Here is a 28,000-nt window from a genome sequence, read left to right as displayed (position 1 = left end):
AAACAGAACCACGGTTGGCTGCAGGAATCTGATTATGGAAGTTTTTGAAAACTAGGCAGAGGTGTCTGTCAGCTGCAAGGCAGAACCATTAGTAATATTTGAGGAGTGAAAGTGCGTGGGAGTCCGGGATGGACGAAGGGCGAGCTGACAGCGGTGTGCCTGCCACGTCTTGGAGGAATGCAGAGGCTGCAGATGGCGCAGTCTGTGCTATCAGCCACCCAGGAGTGGCTTCAGAAAGGGGAAAGGCTGCACTGACATTTACAGTAACACATAAGGGGGGCAAAGCAGAAACATTTAGCGGTCGTTACAAATGGAGCAGTTTGGTTGAATATGATATATATCTTAAAAAATAAAAACTAAAAAGAAGGAAAGGGTTGGATGGTGCAGGGTGGTTGGTACTCATGGATAGACCTTGAAATTGGAAGCCTTGCAGTGACCACCCAAGATGTATCTGGCAAAGAAACCAAAGTAAGTTGATGCTGTGGTCCAAGCCCATTGGGGAAACCAATGCTGTATTGGAGGCACATTAATTAGGCTTGATTTCACTTGCTCCAATTCCTTGGTTACCAGGCAATATTTTTGTTACTACTGGGGTGTCAGCATGGCTCCCCAGTAGAAAGAGAGAGATTTATTTGTGTTGACATATGAATTCTGGTGCATGGACTGACTCCATTCGTTATTTGAAATCAGGATATTGGCATTCTGGTGTTACAGTGAAATCATATTAGCCTTCCCATGGGATGCTTCTGTTTTGGGTGCAGGGACAGGACCAGCGTCTGGTCCTACAGAGTTTTCCTTCTGCGAAGAGCTGGCTCGTGGTCTTGGGCTCCTTACCTTCCTGGCTGTTACAAGCCTCATTTTGTTGCCTCAGACTTTTACAATAGAGGCAGAGAGTGGGGAACCCCCTTCAAAGACCGCTCTAAAATGCTGAAGAGAAAGTAGTGGGAGGGGTACGGTTTGTGGCACAGGTGAGGAAGAACAGGTGGTACAAGGGCCATTTCAAAGAGATGGGGACAGTTGGGAAATGAACAACCTGACCCACAGCATAGAGCTGCTGGTCCATGTGGCCCTGTTGTACCAATTATTTTTAAAAAGAAAAACAACAACAACAAAAAGCCCTTACTCTGGAAGCTCAGTGCCTTCAGAGCACATCCTACACTCTGAGAGCAAACAGAGCACACAGCCTGGAATCCAGGGATGGGTCCAGCCCCTGCATCCCTGTAACCTGCAGAAGACCAGGCTTCACTGGGAGACAGGGGAAGAGGAACATTCAGGGGTCTTTCCTTCCTCCTGCCCCATGTAAAAATCTCTCAAGGCAAGCCAATTTCCATTGTTCACATTCCTAAAATTACTCCCCTGCTCCCACCCTGAACTATCTGTTTAAATAGCATGAAGAGAGGGTGCCTGGGTGGCTCAGTTGGTTGGGCATCTCCCTTCGGCTCAGGTCATGATCCCAGAGTTCTGGGATGGAGCCCCATGTTGGGTTCCCTGCTCAGCAGGGAGTCTGCTTCTCCCTCTCTCTCTCCCATTCTCCCTGCCTGTGCTCTCTCTCTGTCAAATAAACAAATAAAATCTTTAAAAAAATAAAAAATAAAGAAATAAGATGGAGGGAAACCTCAAAGTCCCTCCACAACTATCATGTGAAGCAAAAGGATGCGCCCATAGCCAGCTGCCCATCCACTGGCATCCTCCTCGATGGTAACCCTTTACGCATTCTGTTTGCCAAAGCCACGAATTGGAGGGAACGTTGGTTTAAACAACTGAGTTCAAACAAGCTACAGTGTATTTTGTAGAGAACATCAAGCCCAGAGCCGTGGGCTGATGCAACTGTCACATAGGATTAACATGCGGATGGAATCAAATGACGCCAACATTAAATACGCTGTTATAAACGAGACCGCGGCTCCGGGTGTGAATAGATTCTCAAGGCCAATCATGAAATACTAAGCATCGTCACCTTCCTGCTTCAAAACAAGTCAGAAATACTGTGAGCATGAAGTCTACATGGACCCCATGAGCAATCAATTACCAAGAACAAACTTGAAGGGGAAGAATACCGTATGTCACAAACGATCCTCTCGCGTCCCCGAAACCACAGATGATAAAGAGAGCTAATTCTCTGTAGGATCGGTAGATAGTCTGCATAGGTGGGTACAGTTTTCTGTGGGTGTCCCTCTTCCATCTGTGTTTACTCACTTATATCAGGAGCTCCTCTGCTTTTGTGGCTTTTCCCCAGATTTATTGGGATATAATTGACAGATAGCGTTTTGTGAGTTTAGGGTGACGATCTGATACACAAAATACATACAAAATATCATCACAAGAAGGTTAACACCACCATCATCTCGCATGATGCTTTTTGTGTGTGTGGTAAGATCTGCACTGTTCTTTTTTTTCTTTTTTTCCTCATTTCTAATAGAGATTCTTCTGGTGCTTTGACCTCCCTGACTGACAAAGATTCACATGAACAATGCTCTGTTCATTTCATAACCGATTCCTTCTTTCCTTACGACTGGGTTTTGGAAATTCTATATAAGCTAGACGGCAGTTCTCAAGTGCAAGGTCTAGAATCTAATTTTATAAATAATAAAGACTTCCACAAATTTCCCAGACATTGTTGGTTGTCATGCATGTAAGTGTTGCTGTTTTAAAGTGAAATTAGCCATATTATTAGAAGAATAGCATTCATCACATCCTCTGTCTTTATGGCGTGTAGCATTGTCTAGAAAATCATGCCAAAGTGATGTTTTGTTCAATGAGTAGTTTGTAAAAGTATTTATAATTGTGCTGCCAACAAGGACAAGCACAGAAGGGGGCCAGGATAAGAACCAGCTTGCACATAAACCCACACTAATGCTGAAAGATTTTTATTTTATTTCAATGAAGATTAAAATTGGGGCAAAGGCACTGTGATGTTTTGATATCTCCTCATGTGATCGTAGAGAATGGATGTGCGATTTGTAAACATGGCTTCACGGAGCATGAATTTGTTCTCAAATAACCATTAATTCAGTAGATAAAACTGCTGGATAAATGTAATTAGCAATATTTGTTTTCCCCACCGTTAACTCGTAGGGCATCTTATAAAGGTGTTTCAAAATAATAGGCAGTTATTTTGTGTACAAGTTTTCTATTGCTGTGTAACCATTACCGCAAGCTTCGGGGACCTCAAACACCTTATTACTCACAGCTCCTGGGGGTGGGGGGTTGGGGCCTGGCTCGGTGGTGTCCTCACAGGGTCTGCGCTGTGGTCAAGTTGGCCGGGGCCCCAGTCCCGCCCGAGGCCCCTTGTCCCTCCTTCAGGCCCTGTGGCTGTTGGCAGGACTCGGTTCCTTGGGGTGGCAGTGATGTGAAAACGCTGGGGTTCCGAGTAAACAGTCAAGAAAGAATTCTTGAGGTGTCTTCGGTGCAAAAAGCGTGGTTTTTATTAAAGCCTGAGGATAGGATCCCACGGGCAGAAAGAGGTGCCCTGGGGTTGTGACAGGGGACGACTATATACTCTCAGATAAGGAGTTGGGGGAGAGCGAAAGTCTCTAAGGAATTTGGAAGCAAGCTTTCCAGGACCTCGAGGGGGCTAGCTACTGTTGGGGAAAAGTCATTTATTACCATCTAATAAAACCTGAGTCATGAGACCCTTCAGAGGTCTATCGGTGGGCCATCTGCTTGGGGGATGATTGCCAACATGCCTCTTGGGGGCTTTAGAGATAAAGGAAGTTTCCAAAGGAATTTTTATATGCTAAAGTAGACTTCCAGGATCCTGGGGGTTGGGCTAGGATTGCCTCTTGCCCTTAGCAAAGTGTCCACATCGAGGCAGCTGAGTTCCCAGAGGAATGTCGCTCTGCTTGTCTCAAGGACTTGATGGTGGGCTGTACGTTGTAAGGAAATTGAATTTTTTTTCATTTGCCTTTGTTCCCCACATCAGCAGGACTGAGGCTGCTGCTTCGGGGTCCTGGGGCAGGTCTCATCCCTGCTGCTCTTCTCTCCAGGGCCAGCAGAAGAGCCCTCCCTCGTGGGGGCCCAGGCCTTTCAGCTGAGTGAGTCAGGGGCACTCAGGATCATGTCCATTTTGACTGACTCAGGCTCACCTGATTTGGGGCTGTCCATTGGGTTAGAGCATTCTCTTGCCTCTGCCACAGATCCCGGCCACACTCCGGGAAGGGGAGAGCACTCTGTGGGGGTCAGTGTCATGCACTGGTGGGGGTCACGGGGTCCCGTTCGAGTCTGTCCCTCAGATTTTCCTCTTTAGGAATGTTGTTTTTTTAATTCTCTTTCAGATCATTCCATTTTCAAAAATGATGTGTGTGTGTGTGTGTGTGTGTGTGTGTGTAAACACTTGCAGATATAAAGTAAACCTTTCAAAAGAGGAAACATACAATATGATTGTTTACATGTACTTTTAAATTTCCAGGATATGTCTGGGTTAATAGTTATGAATCTACTGTTGTAAACAAGACAATTGCAAAGTCACTTTCTGTATTGTTGTAGATGTGGCTTTTGTCTTTTAGGCCCCCACATCTCCAAAGTGTGCACCTGTCTGTCTTTCATGAGAGTTAAGGTGACCCGTTTAAGGGATTTGGGTCCAGGAGAATTTCCACAAAAGACGAGTGGAAGAATGTGTGGCCCACAGAAGGGGCAAAGGCACAGAGAAAGTAGAGCCTGGAGCTGGGGTCCAAACCACAAAACATACTTGTTTTACAACTTGGTTAAAAGAAAAACCAATTTGAGGGGTGTCAGGGTGGGTCACTCATTAAGCGTCTGCCTTCGGCTCAGGTCATGATCCCGGGGTCCTGGGATCGAGCCCTGCATCGGGCTCCCTGCTCTGAGGGAAGCCTGCTTCTCCCTCTCCCACTCCCCCTGCTTGTGTTCCCTCTCTCGCTGTGTAGCTCTCTGTCAAATAAATAAATAAAATCTTAAAAAAAAAAGAAAAAGAAAAACCAATTTGAAAGCTCTAAATGTTTAAATCTGACACAGTTGCTTGTTTGTATTATTCCCAGAAAATGAGCCATACACCTCTGCCTTTGTTGTTTCTGTGTTGGATTCACTTTAGTTTGGGGCTCACCATTGAAACAATTCTGCCGTGAATTGTTATGAAGTGCAGTGCAGTGGCTCTCGCTGTGGGGAAAAAAAAAAAGAAGCCTATTTCTAATAGGCTTCAAACTGATATATTTTTTAAAACTGCATATTTAGTGAAAAATATAATTCCCTACTCAATTTGTTTTGGTATAAAAAGGGTAGTATTACAGGAGAGAAAATTGTAACATCAGTGGAGTGACAAGCACAGAACTCTATGCTTATGTGATTGCATTATTGGAAAACTTTCTTATCAATATGTCAAGACATATCCATACATGTTTTTATAAGCTTACAGTAAGAATTCTGAAGATTGCATTGTTACTCTGCTTCTACAAGAAAAGAAAGCCTAGAGAACATATCATATACAAAATTTCTTCAAAATAGAATGGCTTTCAATGGAATATCACAATGGCAAAAGGGGTCCATGTCATTCAGATACAGTAGAGAAGTAGGCTGCTAGCAAGTCCCCGGAAACAACTCTCTAGTTCTTGTAGAAAAGATGGATGTTTTATAAAGCGGAAAAGCATTCGTGTCTCTGGGAATGCCATATAAAAAAACCAGTCCTCAGTCCCCAATCCAAGCACATAATTCTTGTTTGCATCAGAAAATTTTATTTTTACACGTACGTTTTTAGATAAAAATCAAGATAAATGTTTAATTACTGTAAGACATCATCAAGAGAATATTTGAGCCAAACGAGGTGGCATTTCTAAGAAAGAGGCTTGCACATGATTCTTGGTCGAAGCATGGCACTCTGAAACCGGAACACCTCCCACCTTAGGCTGCCTCAAGGTGAGGCTGTCCTGAAATCGGGCATAAATGTTCATCCATTTCTTGGAGGGAGGAAAGGGCAAAGTCTTATTATGACCATTTTAAGAAAGGAAATTGGCACAGAGTGATGCTTAATTGACTTAATGTCAGACACAAATGAGAGAAAGAAAAGCCAGTAAAATCCCTGTCCCTTGACTTTTTTTTTTTTAAGATTTTATTTATTTATTTGACAGAGAGAGAGAGCATGTGGGAGCACAAGCAGGGGGAGCGGGAGAGGGAGAAGCAGGTTCCCTGCTGAGCAGGGAGCCCAATGCGGGGCTCAATCCCAGGACCCCGGAACCATGACCTGAGCCGAAGGCAGAGGCTGAACCAACTGAGCCACCCAGGCGCCCCCTGTCCCTTGACTTCTAATTGCATGTTTATCATCCTGCTACCTTACTAACATGCATAGCATCACAAAGACAAAAAAATAAACATTTACTGCATTTTTAAAAATTCCAGTGAAACCATGACATGCTTCACTTCTGTGGCAACATGAGAATTGCCTAATTAGGAGAGGAGGTCACCCTGGTGACTCACATCACGGTCCCCCAGATCCTATAGAAGTTACAATGTGCACGTTGGTCCACACTAGTTTCTACATAGCTTTAGCTGATTTTCCCAGGGGTTTGATTTGGTGAATTACTTATTTTTTTGTTTTATAATTAATTATTCCTTATATTTTGTGACAATTTGCTAGTCGACACATTGCTATTTATTTTCATCTTTAATAGATGCATATATTGCTGGCCACCAGTACCTTGAGAAAGAAAAAGGAACCTCGAGAAGGGTGACATAAATAATTTAATTATAAGGATTAAACTAAAAGCATATGACTTGAGAGGGCAATAAATGGAGGCTGACAGATGATATCACCAAATGCTATAAAATCTCAGATTTTATGGGAAGAGTGATGACAGATTTTTTTTTCCATTCTTCTTTAGGGGAAATAAAAAGTAATAATTATTGTATTAGTCAAAGACATAGATACATTATTTTCACAAAAGGTCATTCATGGGAAGATAAGAATCCCAGAGACTTATATGTCTTGTCAGAAAGGCAATGCTGGGTAATGAATCACAGGTCAGTTTATCTCTGATTCTGATTTTTCTTGCCTGTATTATGGCATTTGTCATAACACTATAAAAAGAAAAAGGCCATGAAATCTATTCAGATTCAAAATTTTTATTTTTCTCCATGGTATGAATTTTGACATAAGGACATTCGAAGGCTCTTTGGATCTCTACAAGATCATCAAATGAGTCTTTTTTTTTTCTTCATTCTTTTAACTAAGTAAACATTTCAGAAAACAGTGATATGAGGATGATCCCATCTGTTGAATTCCAACACGAAGCTATTAGGTGAGGATGTGAAAAAAACTTGAAATTTCAGCTCAGAATTGACAAAGAGTCTGGAGTGATCCACTGAACACCACTTCGTCGCAAAAGCAAGTATGGGCATATACGGTCCAGTGTTTTAACTTAATAGTGAAATTTGAGCTGAAGGAAAACAGCTGCCTGTGTCTCTGGGGAGTGGGAGTAAGTCTCTTCGCTGTGGCACCTGTCAGCACTGTGATCTGTCCTATTGCAGCACATACTTTTCTTCTGAAAATAAGTCATTGTTTTTGGACACTTGGAGTTCTGAAATCCTAAGACACTGAATACAATCCAAAGATATATTTATTGTTGAAAGGGATATAAAATTTTTCTTGTGATCATTTCAACAAAGTTCACCTTTTAACTCCCTAAAACAGTGGGGTAAGTGAGGGCTTGTATGTGGGGCATGAGAAAAAGAGGAGCTAAAGGTGACCCCAATGTTGGTGGGCTCTGGGACTATTATTTATTAACTTGGGAAAATGGGGATGGTAGATTTGTAGTGGAAGTGAAGTAGATGTAATTTTTGGGTAATGGGTTTTGACATCCTTTGGTGCTTGGTATTAATCTTGCTTCGATATGGAGCATAGATTGAAGAATGTGAATGAAGTTAGAATTTGCCCACTGAATGTTGTGTAACGGTAATGTCAGTAAGAACAAGGTGATGGAGGTAAAGATGTAAACAACAGATTTTTTAAAATCTCCTCATTTATAGGACTCTGATGAGTTGGACTATAAATGAGATGAAAGGAATGGAAGTGGCTGAAGGCTGAGTTCTGGCTGGTGATGTAGGGGTCAATACTGTTAAGCTCTATAATAAAAACAGGGGACTTATTTGGGCACCTCAGGGTTTCTTAAGACGAGGTTTTATCATGACGTTAATCAGAAACCTATTTCCTTTACCAAATAGCAAATAGATTGAAAGGAAGACTGCCTCCATGGTAGAGGGTGGGTTTGGGGGTTAGGTGTTGGTAGGATTGTTCTGCAGGTGATGGATGACCTGGCCCCATGGTCTGTTGGCTCATCATGAGGTCTAACTGTAAGGCAGCCACACCTGGAGTCCGGTGTCCAGAGGATTCTCTACAGCTTTGGTGAATTTATTGAAATCTGATACTTTATCCATCCTGGTCAGTGGGGCATTAGTTGAAGAGCCAAATTATAAAATTCCAGTGGTAGCACATATGCACATGGAATGGCTACCTCTTCTGGAAACTTCTAGAGGTAGTTAACGCATGTCAGTACGAAATCAGATCTGTAAGAAATGGGACTTTTGGGAGAGGTGCTTATCTGTCCTCCTGCACAATAATTGAAATAAATGCTAAGAAATTGCACATTCATGTATATTATTTTATTAATTTGAATGTTTAATCATTTAACTGATTTTTTAAAATGTAAAAGACAAATTCCCAGACCTAAAGGAATAGATTGGTTCTAATAAAAAATACAAATGAACAAATCATTCATCAGGAAATGAAGGAAAATTTTCTGCTTCTACTCAGAATCTGTTATGCAGTTTTCAGGCTATTGAAAAAGCTTGAAATTTCAGTTGTCACCATCAAACTAAATTCACTGTGACCAAATTAACACCATTTCATATCCTTAATGCTAAAGATTTCTGTATTAGATTTCATATAGTAATAATTTCATGGAAATTAATCTATGAAATATCCATTTCACTGAATAGATGTGTTATTACACATGTCCACAACAGTATGTAATAAGAGCTGATGGGATTTCCTCTTTGGAAAAATCAGTTTATGGAGGAATATGAAACTATGTAACTTCCATTCAAAGTTGGTTAGGGTAATATTTTTGTAACCATTCTGAATCTTCATTAGCTGGATATTTCTGACTAAATATTATTTTTAAATCTTCCCAAATTTTGTAAACATTAGAATGTATGAAAATTTAAAAGACATGCATTTATTTTCATGATTTTAATAACAATTGGAAATCTTTGGACACTTATTCATTTATTTGAATTAAAAGCACTTACTAACAAGTTGGCATTCATATAAGCACCAATGAAATACAGTAGCATGAATACATTTTGGTATTTATATTTTAACTGCCCAACTTCCTCAGATGATAAAATAAACAGAGTATTCACTAGCCTAACCCTGTCTTCAAAGAGGTGAGTTTTCAGATGGAGTAATAAACTCTATGCACAGGAACACATCGAAGAATAAAAAAACACGCAGTATACCAGCTGCCACTTTTTTTGGGGTGGGACTCATAAGAAATTCAGGAAGGACAGAGGATGCAGGAGAAATAGGTAGGGAAGCCTCAGCAGGAAGGGGCTGAACTTGGCCTTAAAGGACAGGTATGATTGGAGGAAATGAGTGATGCCGAGGCCCAATTGGGCACTTAGCCTGGATACAGGAGGCAAGAGCAGGTGACAGGATTGTGACAAGACTGTGAGGATGAATTTCATCTGGGTCTCAAGGATGATCCAGCCAGGAAATCCCCTAGTAGGCCCTGGCAGCATCCATGGTGTGAGGGAGGGAGGGAGGGAGGGACATGAAAAGTCAGAAAGGAAGAGTGGAGGCGTGTGAGAGAGCATGCTGGGGAGGTTTTGTAGGGCTTTGGTGCATGGTTTCATGGGAGCAACAGAAAGAAGGGAGTCAGATTATCTCAAGGTGTTGGGGCTGTGGTTATCTTTGAGATGAGCTGGGTGGTAATGGAAGTCGTGCCCACTTGGGGAGAGAGTGAATCCATGGGCTTTGTTTTGCTCACAGAATTGTTGGGCTACCTATTTCACTTTGTTTTGCGTTTGGGTTTTGCAACTGAACTCTGGGCGAAGTTTGTCATACTTCACAGCCCGTGTGTAGCAGTTCCCAGCGAGCAAGCGTTGTCTCTCAAGTGCGGCAGGGTGAGATCACACACTGGTTCTTAAATCAGGTGCTTCCCGCTACTGATGTCTCCAAAGCTGGGTGAGGGCAGGCTGGCGCTTACAAGTCACAGTTAGGCTGATGGGTGACAGTCACTCATGCGGAAATTCTTTGCAAGACTGAGAGGTGGAACATGAGGAATGGTGCTCTTCCATCCTGAACCTTGGAGAAGCCAGCAGTGGTCCGCTTCTGGCTGTCTCTTCTGGGGAATGGATGGCTTCGCGACATTGCTTGAAGTGGTGCATTCTGGCTTATGGTTTGAAAATTACTTTGTATTTGTGTGCTATAGAATAATACAAGCTACAACATATGAATAATAACAACAGCAGTAAATCCGAAGATTGTTGGTAATCCCTTATATTTATACAGAGTTTACTTAGGAAGAGCTCAGTGTGTTTTCATAAATCTTACTTTTTCTTATAAAAATCTCTATATGAGGGCAGGAAGAAAGAAGCATTATTGTTCGTTGTTAATGCTTGGAAACGGAAGGGGGACTAAGTGAAGGAAAGGGAATTTGGGACCGGATTGAGTCTGGACGTCATTTCAAAGTGTTGTGTTGTCCCTCGTGTCCTGTCTCCAGGGAATCCCCATGCCCGTGCCCCTGGCCCCCTGATCAGGGCATTGCCAGCCTCTCTTCCAGTGGGGACCTTTCCATTTGCCGATCACTCTACTTCTTCCACTCAGGGTCTTTAGACGTTGTCCATGGGTGCCTTTGCTCTCCTCATACACTGTTTTTCTCTTTGGCAAGAATTAAATACACCGATTGAGGAAAGCCAAGAGCAGTGTTCATGGAACCAAGACTCTCGTCACTGGTTGCCTCCAGGATAATCCTTTGAAGATTAGTGTGAAGTTTGTTTGGTTGTGTGTAAATTTGACATGTTTCTTGATCCAATGTGGAAAACCTTTCTGGGGAAAGGGAAAAGGTTACAGTTATTTTATGAACAAAGAACAATGAAATCCCCCAGTGAACTTCCCAAAATGATTTTTGTTCATTATTTATCACATTTTTTTTTTTTTTTTGGCCAAATCCAGTGAATCTTCCATGGCCAGTGAGAAGAGACAGTACTCTCTCTGATCGAGTTTGTGAGATTGTGTCTTGGATAGTCCCTGCATCCCCATTCCCAGCAAGGACGGCTGAAGGAACCCAGGATGGGCACAGCCACCATTGGAAAAAGGTCCTCTCAGGACCAAGTAGGGCGTGGGAAGGGGCTACATCAACAGGAACTCACTCTATTGAGAATCATCACCTTAATCCTGTGTGTGTTAAGCTGCTAGGCTTCTGCGCTCCTGACAGGAACCTGACTTTCTTTAGGGTGCCTCCTTTGGTTTTAGCTGTGGCAAAACTCCTCTGTCTGTCTTACTTAGGATCCTATAATTAACCATTTTGTAAGATTATTTTCAGGATGAAAAGAGATAGCATAGACAGATCTGGCTAATGTGCTGCATGGCCCAGTGTGTGTTCTACAAGTACTAATTATGGGGCCTGCTTCATGTTCACCATCACCTTTATGGAAAGATACTTGTCTCTTTATCTGGTTCCTAAGTGAAAAGAAGACCCTGAGATCCATGGCTGAAAACAATTAATTAGCCACAGCTTGTAGTTCTCTACTAAAGTAAAAGTAAATAATTAAATGTGCTGTCAATTAAATGTCAATTCCCATAGAAAAACAAATATATGCAAATGTAAACATTGAGTTTAAGACAATGGGAATTAAGATGATGTGCTGAAAAATCTATACTACTAAAAAATGGTTGTTTTCAAAATAACTCAGTGATGTGTTCCTAATGTCCCTTTTCCCATTTTTCCACCATTTTCATTTCATGGGTCAAGATTTTCATAAGTAATATAGCAAAAGAATATGAAAATTTTCTACCATAAATAATAATTATATAGTTCAATTTTGTATGAATGCTCAAGTTTCTTACAGAAAATGTTGCTGAAAGTGTATCTTGGTCTTTAAAAATGTGTAATTATATAACAGTATGATCAAAATATATTCTAATTGTGGTATTTGTGATAAATATATTAGTAGATGTCTGACTTGCCACTTTGTCTAGATATTGGCTCTATATTGATAATCGTTTTCACAAACTAGCAAAATCTGTGTTCAATCTGGCTTTAATTTCTTCCTTGTCTTGATATCAAAGTTCTTAAGTATAAATTGCTAGATTTTTCAGTTCTTCTGAACTTCATATATGGACATGAAGATTCTTCAGGATTGCAAACTCCTATAGCTAAATTTTAAAAAAATCAACAATAGTTAATCAGATTATTGGAATAGTCAAGGTATTTTAGGCAATTAGTGAGTGTCAGAGTTTAAAGTAAAAACATGCTGAGTTGTATTTATTTTTTGGACTTCCCCCCCACCTCAGAAAACAGTCTTTTCTAGAGAGGAAGTTACTTCTTAAACTATTCTGCATATAAGAAATATAAAAGCTACCACTCTATCTGGAAATAGATTCTGAAAAGAATCAAATTACATTTTATGTAGTTAATGTGATATATTGTTGGCTGAAGTCATTTCATTGTATTTCTGGATATCGCTTTGTATCAATGTGCATATGTACTTGTGTATGTTTGTTTTTATCTGTAAACCTGACGGAAGCATCCACCATCAAGCATGGCGTGTTCCTTGCAGTCACCTGTGCACCCCTTGGAAAGTACAGGTGGCTCATTTAGAAGCAGCCATATTTCATACTGTGTGGCTGCCTATAAATGGGTTGCCCTGTACTAACATCCTGTTTTCACAGAAATCCTGACGAAGGACATAAGACTCCAGCTGGGTGAACTCTTCCAGTCGCCACCTAGAATGTGCGTCCATTCCCTTCTTAAGCACTTGTTGATGTGATAATAATACTTCCAACTAAACTCAGAGCCCTGAAGGGCAAGGCTATGCCTGTATATTGAAACAGGATATGGTGTCATGTGAAACATATTTTATATTAAGTGTGTAATAAGTGTGTATTGAATTGATGAATGGATGTCCCATTAAGATGTAAGATGTTAACTGTTGTATATTATTTGTCTTCCTGTAGAGATTGTGCGCTCCTGGTGAGCCAGGACAGAGATCAGTTAATTTTATATTTTCATCACCTAGCAAAGAATCTGAACTACAATAGGCACTTTACAAATACACGTCACCTAAGTGATTTCATGAATTAATTAATGTTGTAGGTTAGAGAATAAGATTTTCCAGGTATGTGTCCTCAATGAGATTATCTAAATTATCTTTGTTTTTCACTTTAATGCCCATTAATGTTGGTCCAAAAAGGAAAACATTGTATTAGGAAATTATACTCATGATATATTTTATCAATAAAGTGAAATATTACTAGACTTAGCCACCATATGTAAATTACTAGGTGGAAATCATAATAAAAATTACATTTTATGAAAATAATATTCATAGCTTACATTTGCAATTAAAGTCATCATTTTTGACATCAACATTTTTGTTTAACACTTAAATATAGAAAAGACATGGACAATCTGAACAGAGTGTGGTAATGCCAAGCAAGTATTCATATTAACCACATAACCGTGGGCTTAATTCTATATGATAGAAGGAGCCATACTTATAAAAATGGATAAAAGTTCCTATTTATCCTAAAAAAGTATTCCGTGCTCCTCTATTTATCTCCAATATAAAAAGAAGTGGCTACAACAAAACAGAGAAATAATTGGGAAAAGTAGAAAAGCAACAGAAAGCAGGGACAGCAGTACGGAGAAAACAAATGTGCAGTTGTAGGATTGTGTCCACAGCCATCTATGGCCGTCCACGGTTTCCATATTTCTATTGCTCAGGTGCTCATGACAGTCTGTCACTATTTGTCATTGTGTCTGATTCCTCGATTTGACAGTAAGCTCCATAAGGCCTGACGTTGTCGTGCTCGCTTCGGCAGCACATATGCTAAAATTGGAACCATAAGGCCTGACGTTGTCTTGAGCCATGCCCCCCAAAATGTTCAGAGCATGTTTAATTATTTGTACAAGTTGTTGATGAAGGGGTTTCTTCTTTTTTGGATCATGCGCTGGCTTGTTGTGAGACGACACTAATATTCGGGCTTGTGATGTTTCTCCTCTCCCTCATGCCCTCATGCGAGCTCAGTGCCTTCTCCTGCGTTCGCCCCACCCCATCACAACCACCCTTCCACTGCCTCCACTCATCTCTCAGGCCCACCTTGAACGATGACATGTTTGTGTGCTACACACACACACACACACACACACGATTTTACCTCATGTATTACCCTGTATCCCACCTCTGAAGCCCACCCTCAGCACTACATAAACATCGCTTAATTTTTCCTTTTATTTTTTCCCCTCACTCCAATCCAAACTCCATAGTGGCACTGATTATCTCTCCGAAATGCTACAAATATCTGTGTCACTTCCTCGCGCAGACACCTGTTTTCCTACCCCCACCCCACTGCATACTGACTCACTGCCCTCCGTGGGGCTGCAGGATAGCCCTCTCCTGATGCTTTCAATGCAGCGTCAGTAAGACACACATGCTACGGGAAATTGTTCTGCATCCCAGGATATGCCGCATTCTTCCAAACCCCCACATAATTGTGAAGACATTATTTGGAGACTTCCCCTCTGGTTCCAGAACAGCCAATGCCTACCTTCCTTCTAGATGAGCTCAATTATATCTCTTCTGCAAAGCTGTGCCCAGCCTTCCTGTTTCCTTCTGTGCCTTTCTCAACCTTCCCATGAAACTTTGCCATAGCAAGTATCATATTGTTTTTAAAATACTTACTTTCTGGGGCTGCTGGGTGGCTCAGTTGGTTAAGTGTCTGCCTTTGGCTCAGGCCATGATCCCAGGGCCCTGGCATTGAGTCCTGTGTCAGGTTCTCTGCTCAGCGGGGAGCCTGCTTCTCCCTCTCCTCCTGCTCCCCCTGCTTGTGCTCTCTCTCTCTCTGTCAAATAAATAAATAAAAATCTTAAAAATATACTTATTTTCTTACCTGTGTAAGTAAGTAGACCAGTGAAAAGAGGGCCCTGTTCCATGCAATTCTACTCATAGTGCCTAACAAATTCCCTGCCTCATAAGTCACAGATCTGATTTAAAAATTTAGATAATGTGCTGATCATAAGTCTTTACCACAGTGTATGAGTTAGAACACTGTTCCCAGTTGGATGCATTTAAAAACTGATTCGGAGTAAAATGCCCTCAGTCTATCCATCTCCATGCCCTGATGTAGAGGCTGACCTTGGTCCTCCTCCAAGTTCCCCAACCCTCGGCTTTAAATATCCTCAACAGGGATAAATGGTGTGCGGTGTTAAACCTCAGTGACAGGAGGTGAACAATGCACATTTTTTCATGAAGCCTTCCCAGAATAGATAAAAACCTTGAACCACTACATAGCTCTGTGCAAGGTCAGAGTATATTCCACATTAAAGACTCATTTTGGATGTATACAATATATTTGGAATTATAAAATATTTCAAGATGGACTCCTGGAATTTTTAGCTATGATTACCTTGCTTTATGCAGTGTTAGTGACATAGTTCATGAGAACCAAGATGGTCCCAGAAAAGAAGGTGATTACTTTGGTTATCTGATTTCCATTCTGAACTTCAGCAGGCTTTTTGATATTTCACTCGGGAGCTCAGGAGGTCATTTTCCTGTTGAGATGTTTTCACCATCCTGTTGAATAATGCTATTTTGGGGAAATTCAGAGTATCTTTCTGCATAATCATGAAATAACAGCAATAGTACAACAGTATTTGGTAAAAATAATTAAATGAGAACAAAGTAGCTGATAATAAAAAATCAATTTGAAACCAACAACAGCTACAGCTAAAACACTCTATTGATGTATAATTTCTTAAGTAATAATTTAAAACTCAAAGGCGAGCACACATGCTTCACCTAGAATTCCAATCCTAAATAATGAGATCTGTGTTTAGAATAACAGGATTCAATCAAACATTTCAGGAAATTCACTGTTAATGAACTTCATGTCTCGAGTGAACCACCACAATAACCTGAACTAGTGCTCTGATCTCAAACCACATTTCTTTCCAGATGACTGCCAAACATGGGGTAAATAAAAATATATGTAATTTGATCTTCTTTCTACCACACGTAAATGTGAAAGCGTGTTTCCTTTGCATGTGTGTTTTTGTGTGTGTTTGCTTTTTTTTTTTTTTTTTGCATGTGACAACCTTTCTTATATTACCAAGGAGACTTTTACCAGAAAGTACATTATTCAAATTGAGATAAGTCTCAGGTAAAGTTATGGGATAACAGGCTTCTATAAGCATTTGAAGGTTTTTCAGTCGTTCATAGGAGAAGCTACCAGAGATCCGTAAATGACAAGCACTCTCCTTGTTCAATTGTCTTCTCAAAGCTCACCTGCACCTGAATGCACCTTCTTAAGAGCTGTGTAGACAGAGGCTGGACGAGTTCACATGACTGTGGCCCTCAGGGTTCAGCCTGGAGGCACAAAATGGATTAGATCTAGAGCAGATTCTCATCTCATACAAGTGCAGTATTTGGAAGATAAGAACTAGACCAAATACTTGAGAGTTAAGTGGAAGGATCTTATAACAGTAATATTTTGTTAGATGTTCAAGATATATAGAATTTAACCCTTCAAAAATACAGAGACTGGGTAAATACTGCAAAAGATATGGAGCAGTCATTTTCATCAGCCTGATGTTTACAGCCTGTTTTCACTGGAACATTTAGTTCAAAGCATCTTTGCTATTTATATGACTTCAGAAGAATTCACAGAAAAACATAAATAAATGGAATTGCTAAATAAATTCAATACAATTGCAACTCTTAATAGATAATGTTTTGAAACAAATAACTTGATTTAATCTTTTTTAAAGGTTCTGTGGCATAAAGAACATACAGAATCAGTATTTGCTGCACTGATTTCCAGCAGGCTGGTGGCTTCAGGATAGGAAAGGATATCTTCTCTATATTTTTAAAGGCATTACTGTTTAGCATTATTAAAACTGATTATTATAAAGTGTTTTAGATTCAGATTAGAATTGAAATATCTCTTTATTAGAGGAATATCTTTGTAGATTTAAAGATAAATCTTAAAAAGTACTTTTGAGATATTTTTGATAAACCACAGGAAAATCCTTTCCTGAAATGGACACAGAATTAACATCAGAGAGGTTTATTTGGCTGCTTCAGACTTCCACTGTTACACATCAATGCAGTTTATTTTACCAGTGTTTAAAAGTAATGTTGAAATGTTTAGATGGGCGCCTGGGTGGCTCAGTCAGTTAAGTTACTGCTTTCGTCTCAGGTCATGATCCTGGAGTTCCAGGATCGAGTCCCGCATCAGGCTCCATGCTCAGTGGGGAGTCTGATTCTCCATCTCCCCTCCTGTGCTCTCTCTCAAATAAATACAATCTTAAAAAATAAATTGACATAAAAAACAGAAATGTTTAGAAATGGTGATATGACTCCTTCACCCCAAAGTGAGCAAAACTTAGTCAAAATGAATCCCATTTAATGTGTGGAGAGAAACAGGGGAGCAGGGCTGTTTCTGGTGCTTGTGGACAGACTGAGTCCCAGAGACAAACTGGAAGAGGAATTTTGGGTTTCTGAAATCTTTCTCTGCTCCTTTCAAGACATTGATCAGGACCACTTTCAGTGTTTCCTCCAGGAATAAATGTCTATGCTTCCATCCATAACTGGGAATGAATTATTAAATCATGTGAGTCTTATAGGAACAAAGTTCTCTTCAGTGGACCGAAGATTGGAAAATTGAACTACCCAAATATCTTTCAACTTTCTGACAGGGAAGAGGAGTATATTTCATATAATGACATTGGGTCGGCCTGGAGGCTTTGAGCACTTAGGAATCAAGTATAGCATTTTTTCTAAATAATAAAATCCGTGATGCCATTGAAGACTTAAGTGAACTTTTGAAAAAATAATAGAAGGCAACATAAAAAAGAAGGGACCACTGATATTGGAAAAACTAACTACCCTATCAGAAATAATTTGGCTTAATTTGTCTGTGTGACAGGATGTGGTTTTAAGAAAAATCAAGATTAAATGATAGAAAAACCTATAAAACAGACATTTCTCTAAAAAATTCATCCCAAATAAAGTTTGACAGACATTTTTGTTGGTACATCTTTGTTTTCTGTTTGTCTTTTACTATTTTTTAACCCCCCTCCAGAAAGGTTTTAGTGAAGAGCTTTATCTGTAGAGTCCTCACCAAAAGTTGATAAAATAATCTAGTTTTTCGTGTTATTCACATGTGATTCTAATCATCTGATTCAGGATTTTAAACATCTCCACTTTCAGAATATTTATTCATTCAACAATCATTATTATAAACTAAAAAAAAATCTCTTTTCTTTCTTTCTTTCTTTCTTTCTTTCTTTCTTTCTTTCTTTCTTTCTTTCTTTCTTTCTTTCTGGAGGAATGGAAGAAGCCAAAGTTAGGTGGAAATAAATGTAAATAGACCATGTGGTACATCAAGTTTCCAGCTCTACTCTTTAGAAGGGCCAACATTTGCATCAGGATATGAGGAGAGAAATGTCAGTGTAAGACTGTATCCACAGATGGGCTTAAAATATTGCCTCACAAAAAAGCAATATATAGCTCTCAGTTCTGCAGAAGCTAAATCTTCATTTCTGTCATCTATTTCTTTGAGTTCAAGAGCTGAGTTTGATGAAGTCATTATAGTGATTCATTTCTGGGGTTTCCATTGTGCATGGCGTTAGCTGCCCCGTCGCCCCCTTCACTGTTCATGGTAGGAGTGTGGCAGGTGGAAATTCACAAGCCCATCTTCTGTGAGTAGGAACAACTTTTTAATTTCCCAGGAACCTTAAGATCTTGGAGATTTAGAGGAAGTCGGTGTGAAGGTAGGTGGTTCTTGACTGTAGGCTAGAGTGAGCAATGGCAATTAAGACTCTGAAGAGTGTCCTGGGGACAGGCATGGCTGGCCCCTCCTTCTGGAAGTTTTGGGGTTCGCAGAGAGGGTATGTGGAAGCAGGAAAACTTGTAGCTCAGTGAGAGAAGGCTTGGAGGCTTGCCAGAGAATCCATCATGCCGGCAGCCAATATGGATTAGTAGATGACAATTTGGCACTCTTAGAAAAAAGATTCTCATTATTATATAAATAGATAAGAACAAATAAAATGACCCAACCTCATGAAACAACAAATGGTTACCAAATAAAATCCAAGAGAGACCCACATTTGCTTTTCCCTTTTTAAATTCATAATCTTCTTTTTTTCTTTCAACGCTTTGAGGGGCACTTGATAACGTTCTCTATTTTGTCTTTATTTGTTGTTCACTACCGTTACTTCCATTCAATCTTTCCCCTCCTTTCTCATAGGTTTTGACCTAGTAAAGTGTGAGGATCCAGGAGTCCCTAACTATGGCTATAGGATCCGAGATGAAGGCCACTTTACTGACACTGTGGTTCTGTACAGCTGTAACCCGGGCTACGCCATGCATGGCAGCGACACACTCACCTGCCTCAGTGGTGACCGCAGGGTGTGGGACAAACCGCTGCCTTCCTGTGTAGGTGAGTTGGGCAGCCGGCTTCATTGCTACACAAAATTTTACCTAGGACAGGAGCTCCAGGTGCTTTGGAGGAGGACAGGATGCTTCTGCTCTCTCTCCAGTGTAGGCTCGTTATGTACTTCCAAGATATGCATGTTTTCTGGTTTTTGCTTTATGTATGAAAGAAAGACTTCCTGGTACTATTTTATTGAGACTATATGCATGGAATTATTATGAGAATTATAACATGAGTGTTTCATTGTTTTATACTCTTGACTCGAATTACATACTGGGCAATGTCTTCCCATCAGGATAACGCTGGGGAACAAGGAAAGGAAAGAAATGATGGAGACAGACAATTGTGATTTTTTTTTTTTTTTTTTTTTTTTTTTTTTTTTTTTTTGGCTAGATGTATAATGTGGATGTGAGGGTTTGGGGTTTAGTTTTTAAAATAGCTAAATTGAAATCTTTGTGGGGGCCTGGAGTAAATTCCCTCAAGTGTCCGTATCTCTTGCAGCCGAGTGTGGTGGTCAGATCCACGCCGCCACCTCTGGGCGCATCCTGTCTCCCGGCTACCCTGCTCCTTATGACAACAACCTTCACTGTACCTGGATCATAGAGGCAGACCCAGGGAAGACTATCAGGTATTTGTTTTATTTTGGTTTCAGAGGATTTTAGAATAGAGGAATGTCTTCTATTTTTGTAGTGGCGATAATAGTACATCTATTATAATCCATGATTGGTTTCACACTTCTGAGTCAAAGAAAAACATGTAAAGGTGTGCATAAATTTTTTTGTTGGCTCATATGCTTACTTTGGAATTCCTTTGAGAACTGGTGTTAAGCCATCTATAAAAAAAGAGAAAAATAAATGTATCAGTTAACTTTTGCTGCATAACAAACAGGCCCCTAAATTATAGTTGCAGAAAACAATTATTTATCTGCCCATGACTTTGCGTGTTGCCTGGGCAGTGCTGACCTGAGCAAGCTTGACAGGGTGATGGTCTAGGATGGAACCATGCAGATCTCAGCTGCACGGTTTGGAAGGCTGTGGCCTCTTCAGACCAGACTTCTGTTCCTTCAGTAAACTATTCATGGTGGAAGGTTTCTGGCAGCAAGAGATGACAAATTTTTCAAACTTGGGCTTGCATTCATTTGCTAACATGCCATTTGCCAAAACAAAACTCATCAGCAGACAAGATGAGGTTTGAAGAAATATACTCCACCCCATACTGGAAAGAAAAGCAAAGACATACTGAAAAGGGGCTTGCATACAGGGATGGGGAGAATATGTGGTCATTTGTATTATACCAAAGTAAGTTTAGGGTAGACCAAGAAAGCATTTCAATCTAAAGTTACATATAAAGGAAAACCATTTAAAAATCATAGGAAATGGTGCAAACATTTCAATAGAAAGTGTTGTATTTCAGTTGATGGTTCTCAGTTATTATGGTAAATTTTTTATACCAATAAGTAAACCAACAGAAAGTAATCTTTTTAAAGCAACTTTTCTGTGTTCTAGTCAGAAGGCTGTGTCAAAAACCGTAGCACATAAATCAAAAAGTAATTTCAAAATGAGTTGTTTCTTGATTATAGTTTTTGATGAACAAGGAGAGAGTATATAGTCCTTGGCAGTGCCTCATAAATTCGTTTTTCTATCTTCATTAATTTTTCCCTTTCATTGTAGTTGTTCTGAAATATCTGTACAAATTTATTGTTTAAAAATTCTGTCTCAACAGCCTAATCCCCAGGTCCCTGATCCATTCTCTCCACCTGTGTGCTGTTATGCCCACCAGAGACTAAATGGCCAATTCAGCCTCAAATACATGAAGTTGAATCAAGTGGGAGGTCAAACCCAGAAACCTCTTTCTGGGGCAAACGAATGGATAGATGCATTCACAAACCACTGATTTTTGTCCTTATTCATAAAAGGCACCCTAGCAAACTTAGTAATGTATGTTAAACAGACATAGAACCACCATACTGCGACTTTGTAACTTAGTGACAGTAAAATGGAATGAAAGCCAAGGGGAGATGCATATTCTATCCTGTGACACTCTGTTCCCTTCATATGATATCCGTCCTCTGAAATCCACCTGCTCTCTTTCACGTTATGGCACGAACATCTTGCCCTCTTAGACTAACATGGTACGAACTATTACCGCTCTTAAGCCCTAAGAAAAAATGATTCTTTTTACTTAAGTGGAGCAAGAGAAGGAACTTGAATCATGTATATAATACAATATCTTATTTCATAATGACTAATTTAAAAATAAATTTGTGTCCTTGAGGTGCCTGGGTAGCTCAGTCTGTTAAGCATCTAACTCTTGATTTTGGCTCAGATTGTGATCTCAGGGTTGTAAGATTGAGCCCTGCCCTCAGCATGGAGTCTGCTTATCCCTCTCCCTCCCCCAGGCTGCATGTGCTCTCTCTTTCAAGTAAATAAATAAATAAATAAATAAATAAATAAATAAAATCCTTTAGAAATAAGTAAATTTGTGTCCTTAATTAACATAAATGATTAATTAGATAATTGATCTATTGGGATAAGAATAAGGTATATTTGAGTATCAACTTAAGAATCTGTATTCTTTATGGAAATCAATGCAGTCATTTTTCCATTGAACTAAATAAAACTAAATATTAGTTCTTAACCTTGAATTCCTGAATGCTTGATCTGAGTATTGTAAAAGCTGCTACACTAGTTTTTATTTTAAAAAATTCTAGGAATTCTTTATGATTGACAAAATAGCTTTACATAAACAGGATATTTTTCTTTTAGGAGGATTCCAAATTTTTGTATTTTTTTTACAAGTTCCTTTGTGATGTTTTTCCCTGAGAATTAAAATGAGCACTATTTTCCTAAATGCAGACCAAGTGATGAATTCATTCTTTGCAGGTGAATCTAATACTTCATTAACATTTTAATAAGAAAAGAGGAAAGAGATTAGTAAGAATGAGTTGAAGTAATAAAAAATGTACACATTTTATATCATGAACTGGCTTTGACTTTTAACCATTAGGATTCTAGGGGGAAAGAAAAAACACATTGGATGCACCAGTCTGTTGTTCTGAGAACGTCTTATGTCTCTTCCATATCTTACACATACGAGAATTAATCTTACCAAATTTGTAAACATCTGTCTGATTTAACCTATAAAGCCCTTCCTAAATAGGAAACTAAGAAGAAAGTATCAGTATTTATAATTAATTTTCTCAACTTTGTATCAAAATGTTTCTGGTGATTTCTCTTCATTAAGAAAATATAGATTATTTTTAGTGTGGTACTTTGAAAAAAAACATACTTAAAAGTACATGATGTACAATTTTAGGCTTAAGATAGTACTAATACTCAGAAAAATAGGGTCTGGTCTTAGCTTTGATATTTGTTGGCTAGTTACGAAGTGTTAGTTTTTCCACTGGCAACATAGCTAATATTAACTACCCCATTTACTTGACAATGAAGAATATATCAGTTATATAAACATGGGTCCAGGGATTAATTTACATGTTAAATTTTTTTTAATATAAATGGAATTCATTATTATGCATTTAGACTATGATTTCTTTAATGCAAATGTTTTTCACTCTCCAAGAAGGAATAAGCAACATGATCCCAGAAATTATAAAAGGGATTGTTTCTACACACTTCAGGGCCAATTCTTACTGGGCCTATTTTGATTTCACTGAAGCCCAGAGCAATTTCTGATTGCATATTGCTATTACTTTTTGTTCAAGGTGGTAGAAGAACCCTAAATAGTTATTGTTATAGGGCACTTGGGTCTGGAAGAGGTTTGTAATTTTAACATATATTCTATAAAGCAGTTACCTGAGCTGAATTTAATTAAAAGTCTAATCACAAGACATGTAGTAAATTTAGCCACGTTTAGTGTTATATGTAAACATTTCTCTAAGAGACTCCCTGTATTTCATTGCTGAGCACAGCTATAATTTATATAATTATATAATAAAGGTAACAGTGCTATAAACATCTTCAGCAAGCACCATTAGAAGCCACATTTTGCATAATTGCATGTGTATATTGTTCCTTGGTTTTAATTGCTTTTCTGCAAGTGTAATTGTCTGGAAAACTCACTTTGAAAGTATTTCTGTTCCTAATCATTCACAGGAAATTGCATTTGGAGGTATAGTTGAAGGGAATTCTTTTAGAAAAACTCATGCAGTATTAGAAACATCAGGGGTACATCAAAAATTTACCAAGATTGTCAAAACTGTCCTTACACAGACTTTTACAGAAAGTAAAATGTGGCTTGGTGGTCCTCATCTGACCCTGATGTGTCTTAGAATTGTTTCCCGGCTGTGTTGGATGGTAGAAAGAGTACAGTGAGACCTAGCTTGGAAATCTAGGGATATTTTAATGTCTTTTTGACCAGACTTCAAGATTCCCATAAGAAATAGAGTCAAGAGGAAAATGGCAGGCCAGTAACCTCCATTCATTAGGTACTTATGTCCAGTCTCAATGTTGAGCCTTAGCAAACAGGCCAGAAACCCAAGTTGGAAGCATTTTGATGATATAGCAGTTAAGCATATGGGGCCAGAAACAGAACATCTAAGGTGTCTCCTTTCTTATTAAGAACACAACAAGTTACACCTATCTTTTGGAGATAATGTGACAAAATAACCAACCAAGAGAATTTCAGCCAACAAAAAGGAAGAGACCAGTGGTGCTCCCAAGTCTGCCATGTCTTGGGCTGGCTTCCAGTCCTTGGCGTGGGGGCATGGGGCTAGCCACTGGGTTTGGTGTACCTCCCCAGCCACTCAGGGGACAGTGAGTGAGAGGCAGGAGAGCTGCAGACATCTCTCACTTTGCAGGATCCTGACATGAACGGTGGCAGGTGTGACTATTTAACACCAGTCCTCCAACAACACAGTTGAAATTCCGGTAGAAATGTGTAGATGGATTGGGAAGAATTGCATGAAAGACAGACTTCTCTTTCAGCTCTTCAGGTCCCATATCACTACACAAACAACAGAGGCACGTCATGATCATTGGCTGACCAAGTGGTCTCTCAAAGTCCCTGGGTAGTTGAGCACTGAACATCTACTCTTCAGTTCACACACAGACAGCAAAGCATGTTGTGGTGCCACCTTGTCTTCCATGATAAACCCGCTTGACATTTTGCATCAATAGATCATGAATAAGGGCATTGGCCAAAAAAGATGAAGGTATGGGGAAAAAATGAAAAGTGGTAACACAGGAAGTGAAATTCTGTTGAACATAGATGGAGTTTTAGGAGGAGTTGGCAGTGGAAACATTGGCATTACCGATGTTTTGGAAATGAGGAGCTCCCCACAGATAGACTCTAGACACTCAACTTGCACCATTCCTACTACCATTCCCGCTGCTGCGGTTTCTACTTCTGTATTCCCTATTTCTGTCAATAACCACCTTCCTCCAACTGACTGGGGATTCTAATTTTCAGTATTCTACTCTTCCTTATTTCTCCTTCCTTGGTCTCCAATATTTCCCCATGATGTCAGTATATGTCTCACAGCATTCGTCTGTTAATTACATTAAATGTCTTCATAATAAGCACTGAGAAAAAATTAGCTGCATATGAGCCAAAGCCTTGTCAGCTCTCCGTTTGTTTATCTTCCTTTCTTATTATCTGCCGCTTCCAGTTCCTTACTTAACATGCTCATTACCTTCCTTATATTAATCTTCTCCCAGATGACCTTTCCAAACGCATGATTTACCCTCCCCAATCTCTCAAACACTCCCATCGCTGATCAGCAAGCATAAGCTCCTTAACCAGAGCCATAATACCCTCTTTGATTCGGTTTACTGTGCCTTTACAGATTTATCTCTAACTACTCATATATACGTTAGTCCCTAATCCCAGCTGTGCTATATGAGCTCTGTCTCTTGACCTCTGCTCTCCCCAATTATTCCTTGTTGCCTCATCTCCAGATTCTTCCCATCTATTAGGACCCAGTTAAAATGTCAACTCTTCAACAAAACTTTCATCCTTATTATCCCATCTAAAAATAACTTATTTTCTTCTCTGAACTCAGCATTTCTGTCCTAGAGCAACCTTCCTTCTAAACTTATTGTCTGTGTTAATGTCATAAACATGTATCCAAGGACAGGAGGCAAAACTCTTCATATCACAAGCTCCTCTCATGCCCACACTCATGTAATCCTCACATCTCATTAATTCCATGACTGAAACTCCCAGGTAGTGCTTGCCCACCTACTCCTGACCCTTGTAATGCATGAGGCATGCTATCTGACCAGCCTGCAAGGGCTTTCTCTAGTCCACTGTTCTCACTCTAGGGAACATGTTTTATTTTATTTATTAACAACATTAATTTAATATGGCTGAAAAATGAAGGCATATAGAGACATTTTGAAAACTGTAAAAAAAACAAAAAAAGGCGGCTCCCATTATCCTGCTACCAGAGTGATTGTTAGCATGTTGAAACATATCTTACATGTACTTCTTTGTATTCTATAGTGTGTGTTGTTAAATATTGTCTCTCTTGTTAGTTATTTTTGTTATTTCTAATTTTCAATATTATACATAATCATATGCCAAATAGTATTGCAAGTGAACTTTTGCTTTTATTTGTAATTAATACCTTAGAATAAACAACCACAAAAAAAGTCTGGGTGAAATGGTGGAAACATTTTTACATGTTTTATTACCAATCTTTTTATGATACAAAAATCTTCAAAAAAAGATTATTTTGCCTGCTTATTATATGCAGAATAAATTAAAGCCCATTGACACTCAAAGTATCTATTTTTCCCTTATTTTTGAAATACTAGAAAAGTGTTACAGAAAAATAAAAAGCCTGCAATGTAGATTGCTGTCATCCTAGATGTGAGAGATAACAGTTAAAAATTTGGTATATATTTCTATAATTTCTCTATGCAAACATGAATTATAAAATTTTATTTATTCATTTATCTACTTACTGAATTATTTTTACAAAATAGTATCAAGTTACATATTATTCTGGGTAGTTTTTCAGTTAATAAATGTAATCAAAGTTTTAGGTCCTTACTTATAATTCAACCTCATTCAATCACGTCACTGCATAATATTCCATTGCCTGAATGTACCAGCATTTGTTTAAACCATACCCTGTCAGAATATTTGGGTTATTTTCAATTTTTCCCTGTTATGAGCCATGCTGTGTGTGCACATTTAAATTTTTATGACCATTACAAAATTGCTTTTAAAAAGAGTAGATATTGCCTCCAACAGTGTATGAAAAAGAGGAGTCTCCCCATTTTCACCAAAACTCAACAAAGTCTTTTAATCTTTGTCAATTTGGCAGGGATGGGCGCCTGGGTGGCTCAGATGGTTGTGTCTGCCTTTGGCTCAGGTCATGATCCCAAGGTCCTGGAATCGAGTCCCGCATCAGGCTCCCTGCTCCTTGGGAGCCTGCTTCTCCCTCTGCTTCTCTCTCTCTCTCTCTCTCTCTCTGTCTCTCATGAATACATAAATAAAATCTTTAAAAAAAAATTTGGCAGAGGAAAAAAGTCTCTACATTTTATTTGTTATATTTATTTGCAGCTTTTTTTTTTTTACATTTTTGACATATTTATGTATATATATGTTTACTCATTTCTGTCCGTCTGCCTTTACTTGAATTTCCTTCCTTATTCATCTCTGCCTGACAAGACCCCGCCTGGACAACTTGAGGCAGAATTGGACACATGCCCTTTATGCTGACCTAAAGCTTTATTTACACCTATTGGAGCTTGTGATGCTGTGCATTGCAATGTGTATGTTTTGTTTGTTTGTTTGTTTGTTTGTTTTTTCATGTGCCTATGTCTGAAATAAGTGTGAGTTTTTTAAGGATGATACAATATTTTATTTGATTTTTAAATATTCCCTACCAGTGATATACTGTCTGGCATACTGACCTTTACTATTTCTTTCATATTAAATGGCTGTTACTTTGTGTTTAAATTTTGCTATATCCTATTTGTTGTTGGAGTCATGAGACATTTTCCAAATTGGCAAATTTCACACCACTGAGATTCATCGTTGGTTGGTTGTCTGTGGAAGCTTCTCATTAACGTATAACATACATGCCTGAAACAGCACAAAGTTTCAGTGTATGGCTTGTTCACGGAATAACACCCCGTGTAATCAGCAACCAGATAAAGACATAGAGCATCATCAAGATGTAACATGTGCCCTTTGAACTCCTTTTGAATAATTCATTCTCAAGGATGATCACTATGGCCTTCAGATAAGTCTTGCCTAATCTGAACATTATATAAAATTGAATGATGCAGTGTGATTGGTGTTGTATCTTCATTTCTTCAACCTTCACTCCCACTGATATAGCTAGGTTATTCCATTGCACTAATA

General features: G+C 39.2%; 1 protein-coding gene across 1 annotated transcript in view; it reads left to right on the top strand.

Annotated features, from left to right (window-relative positions):
- CSMD1 (CUB and Sushi multiple domains 1) overlaps positions 1–28,000 on the top strand; it is a 1,681,733-nt gene that overhangs the window by 1,350,926 nt on the left and 302,807 nt on the right. The window contains exons 27-28 of the mRNA XM_088021297.1: positions 19,478–19,669; positions 20,165–20,291. Coding sequence (XP_087877423.1) covers positions 19,478–19,669; positions 20,165–20,291 — 319 coding nt within the window. The remainder of the gene's footprint in view (positions 1–19,477; positions 19,670–20,164; positions 20,292–28,000) is intronic.

Source organism: Eumetopias jubatus, unplaced genomic scaffold, assembly GCF_037043125.1.
Source record: "Eumetopias jubatus isolate StellerSeaLion01/CBP00866 unplaced genomic scaffold, mEumJub1_p1.0 scaffold_2, whole genome shotgun sequence".
Lineage (NCBI taxonomy): Eukaryota > Metazoa > Chordata > Mammalia > Carnivora > Otariidae > Eumetopias > Eumetopias jubatus.
This window is presented reverse-complemented; position numbering and strand designations above follow the sequence as displayed.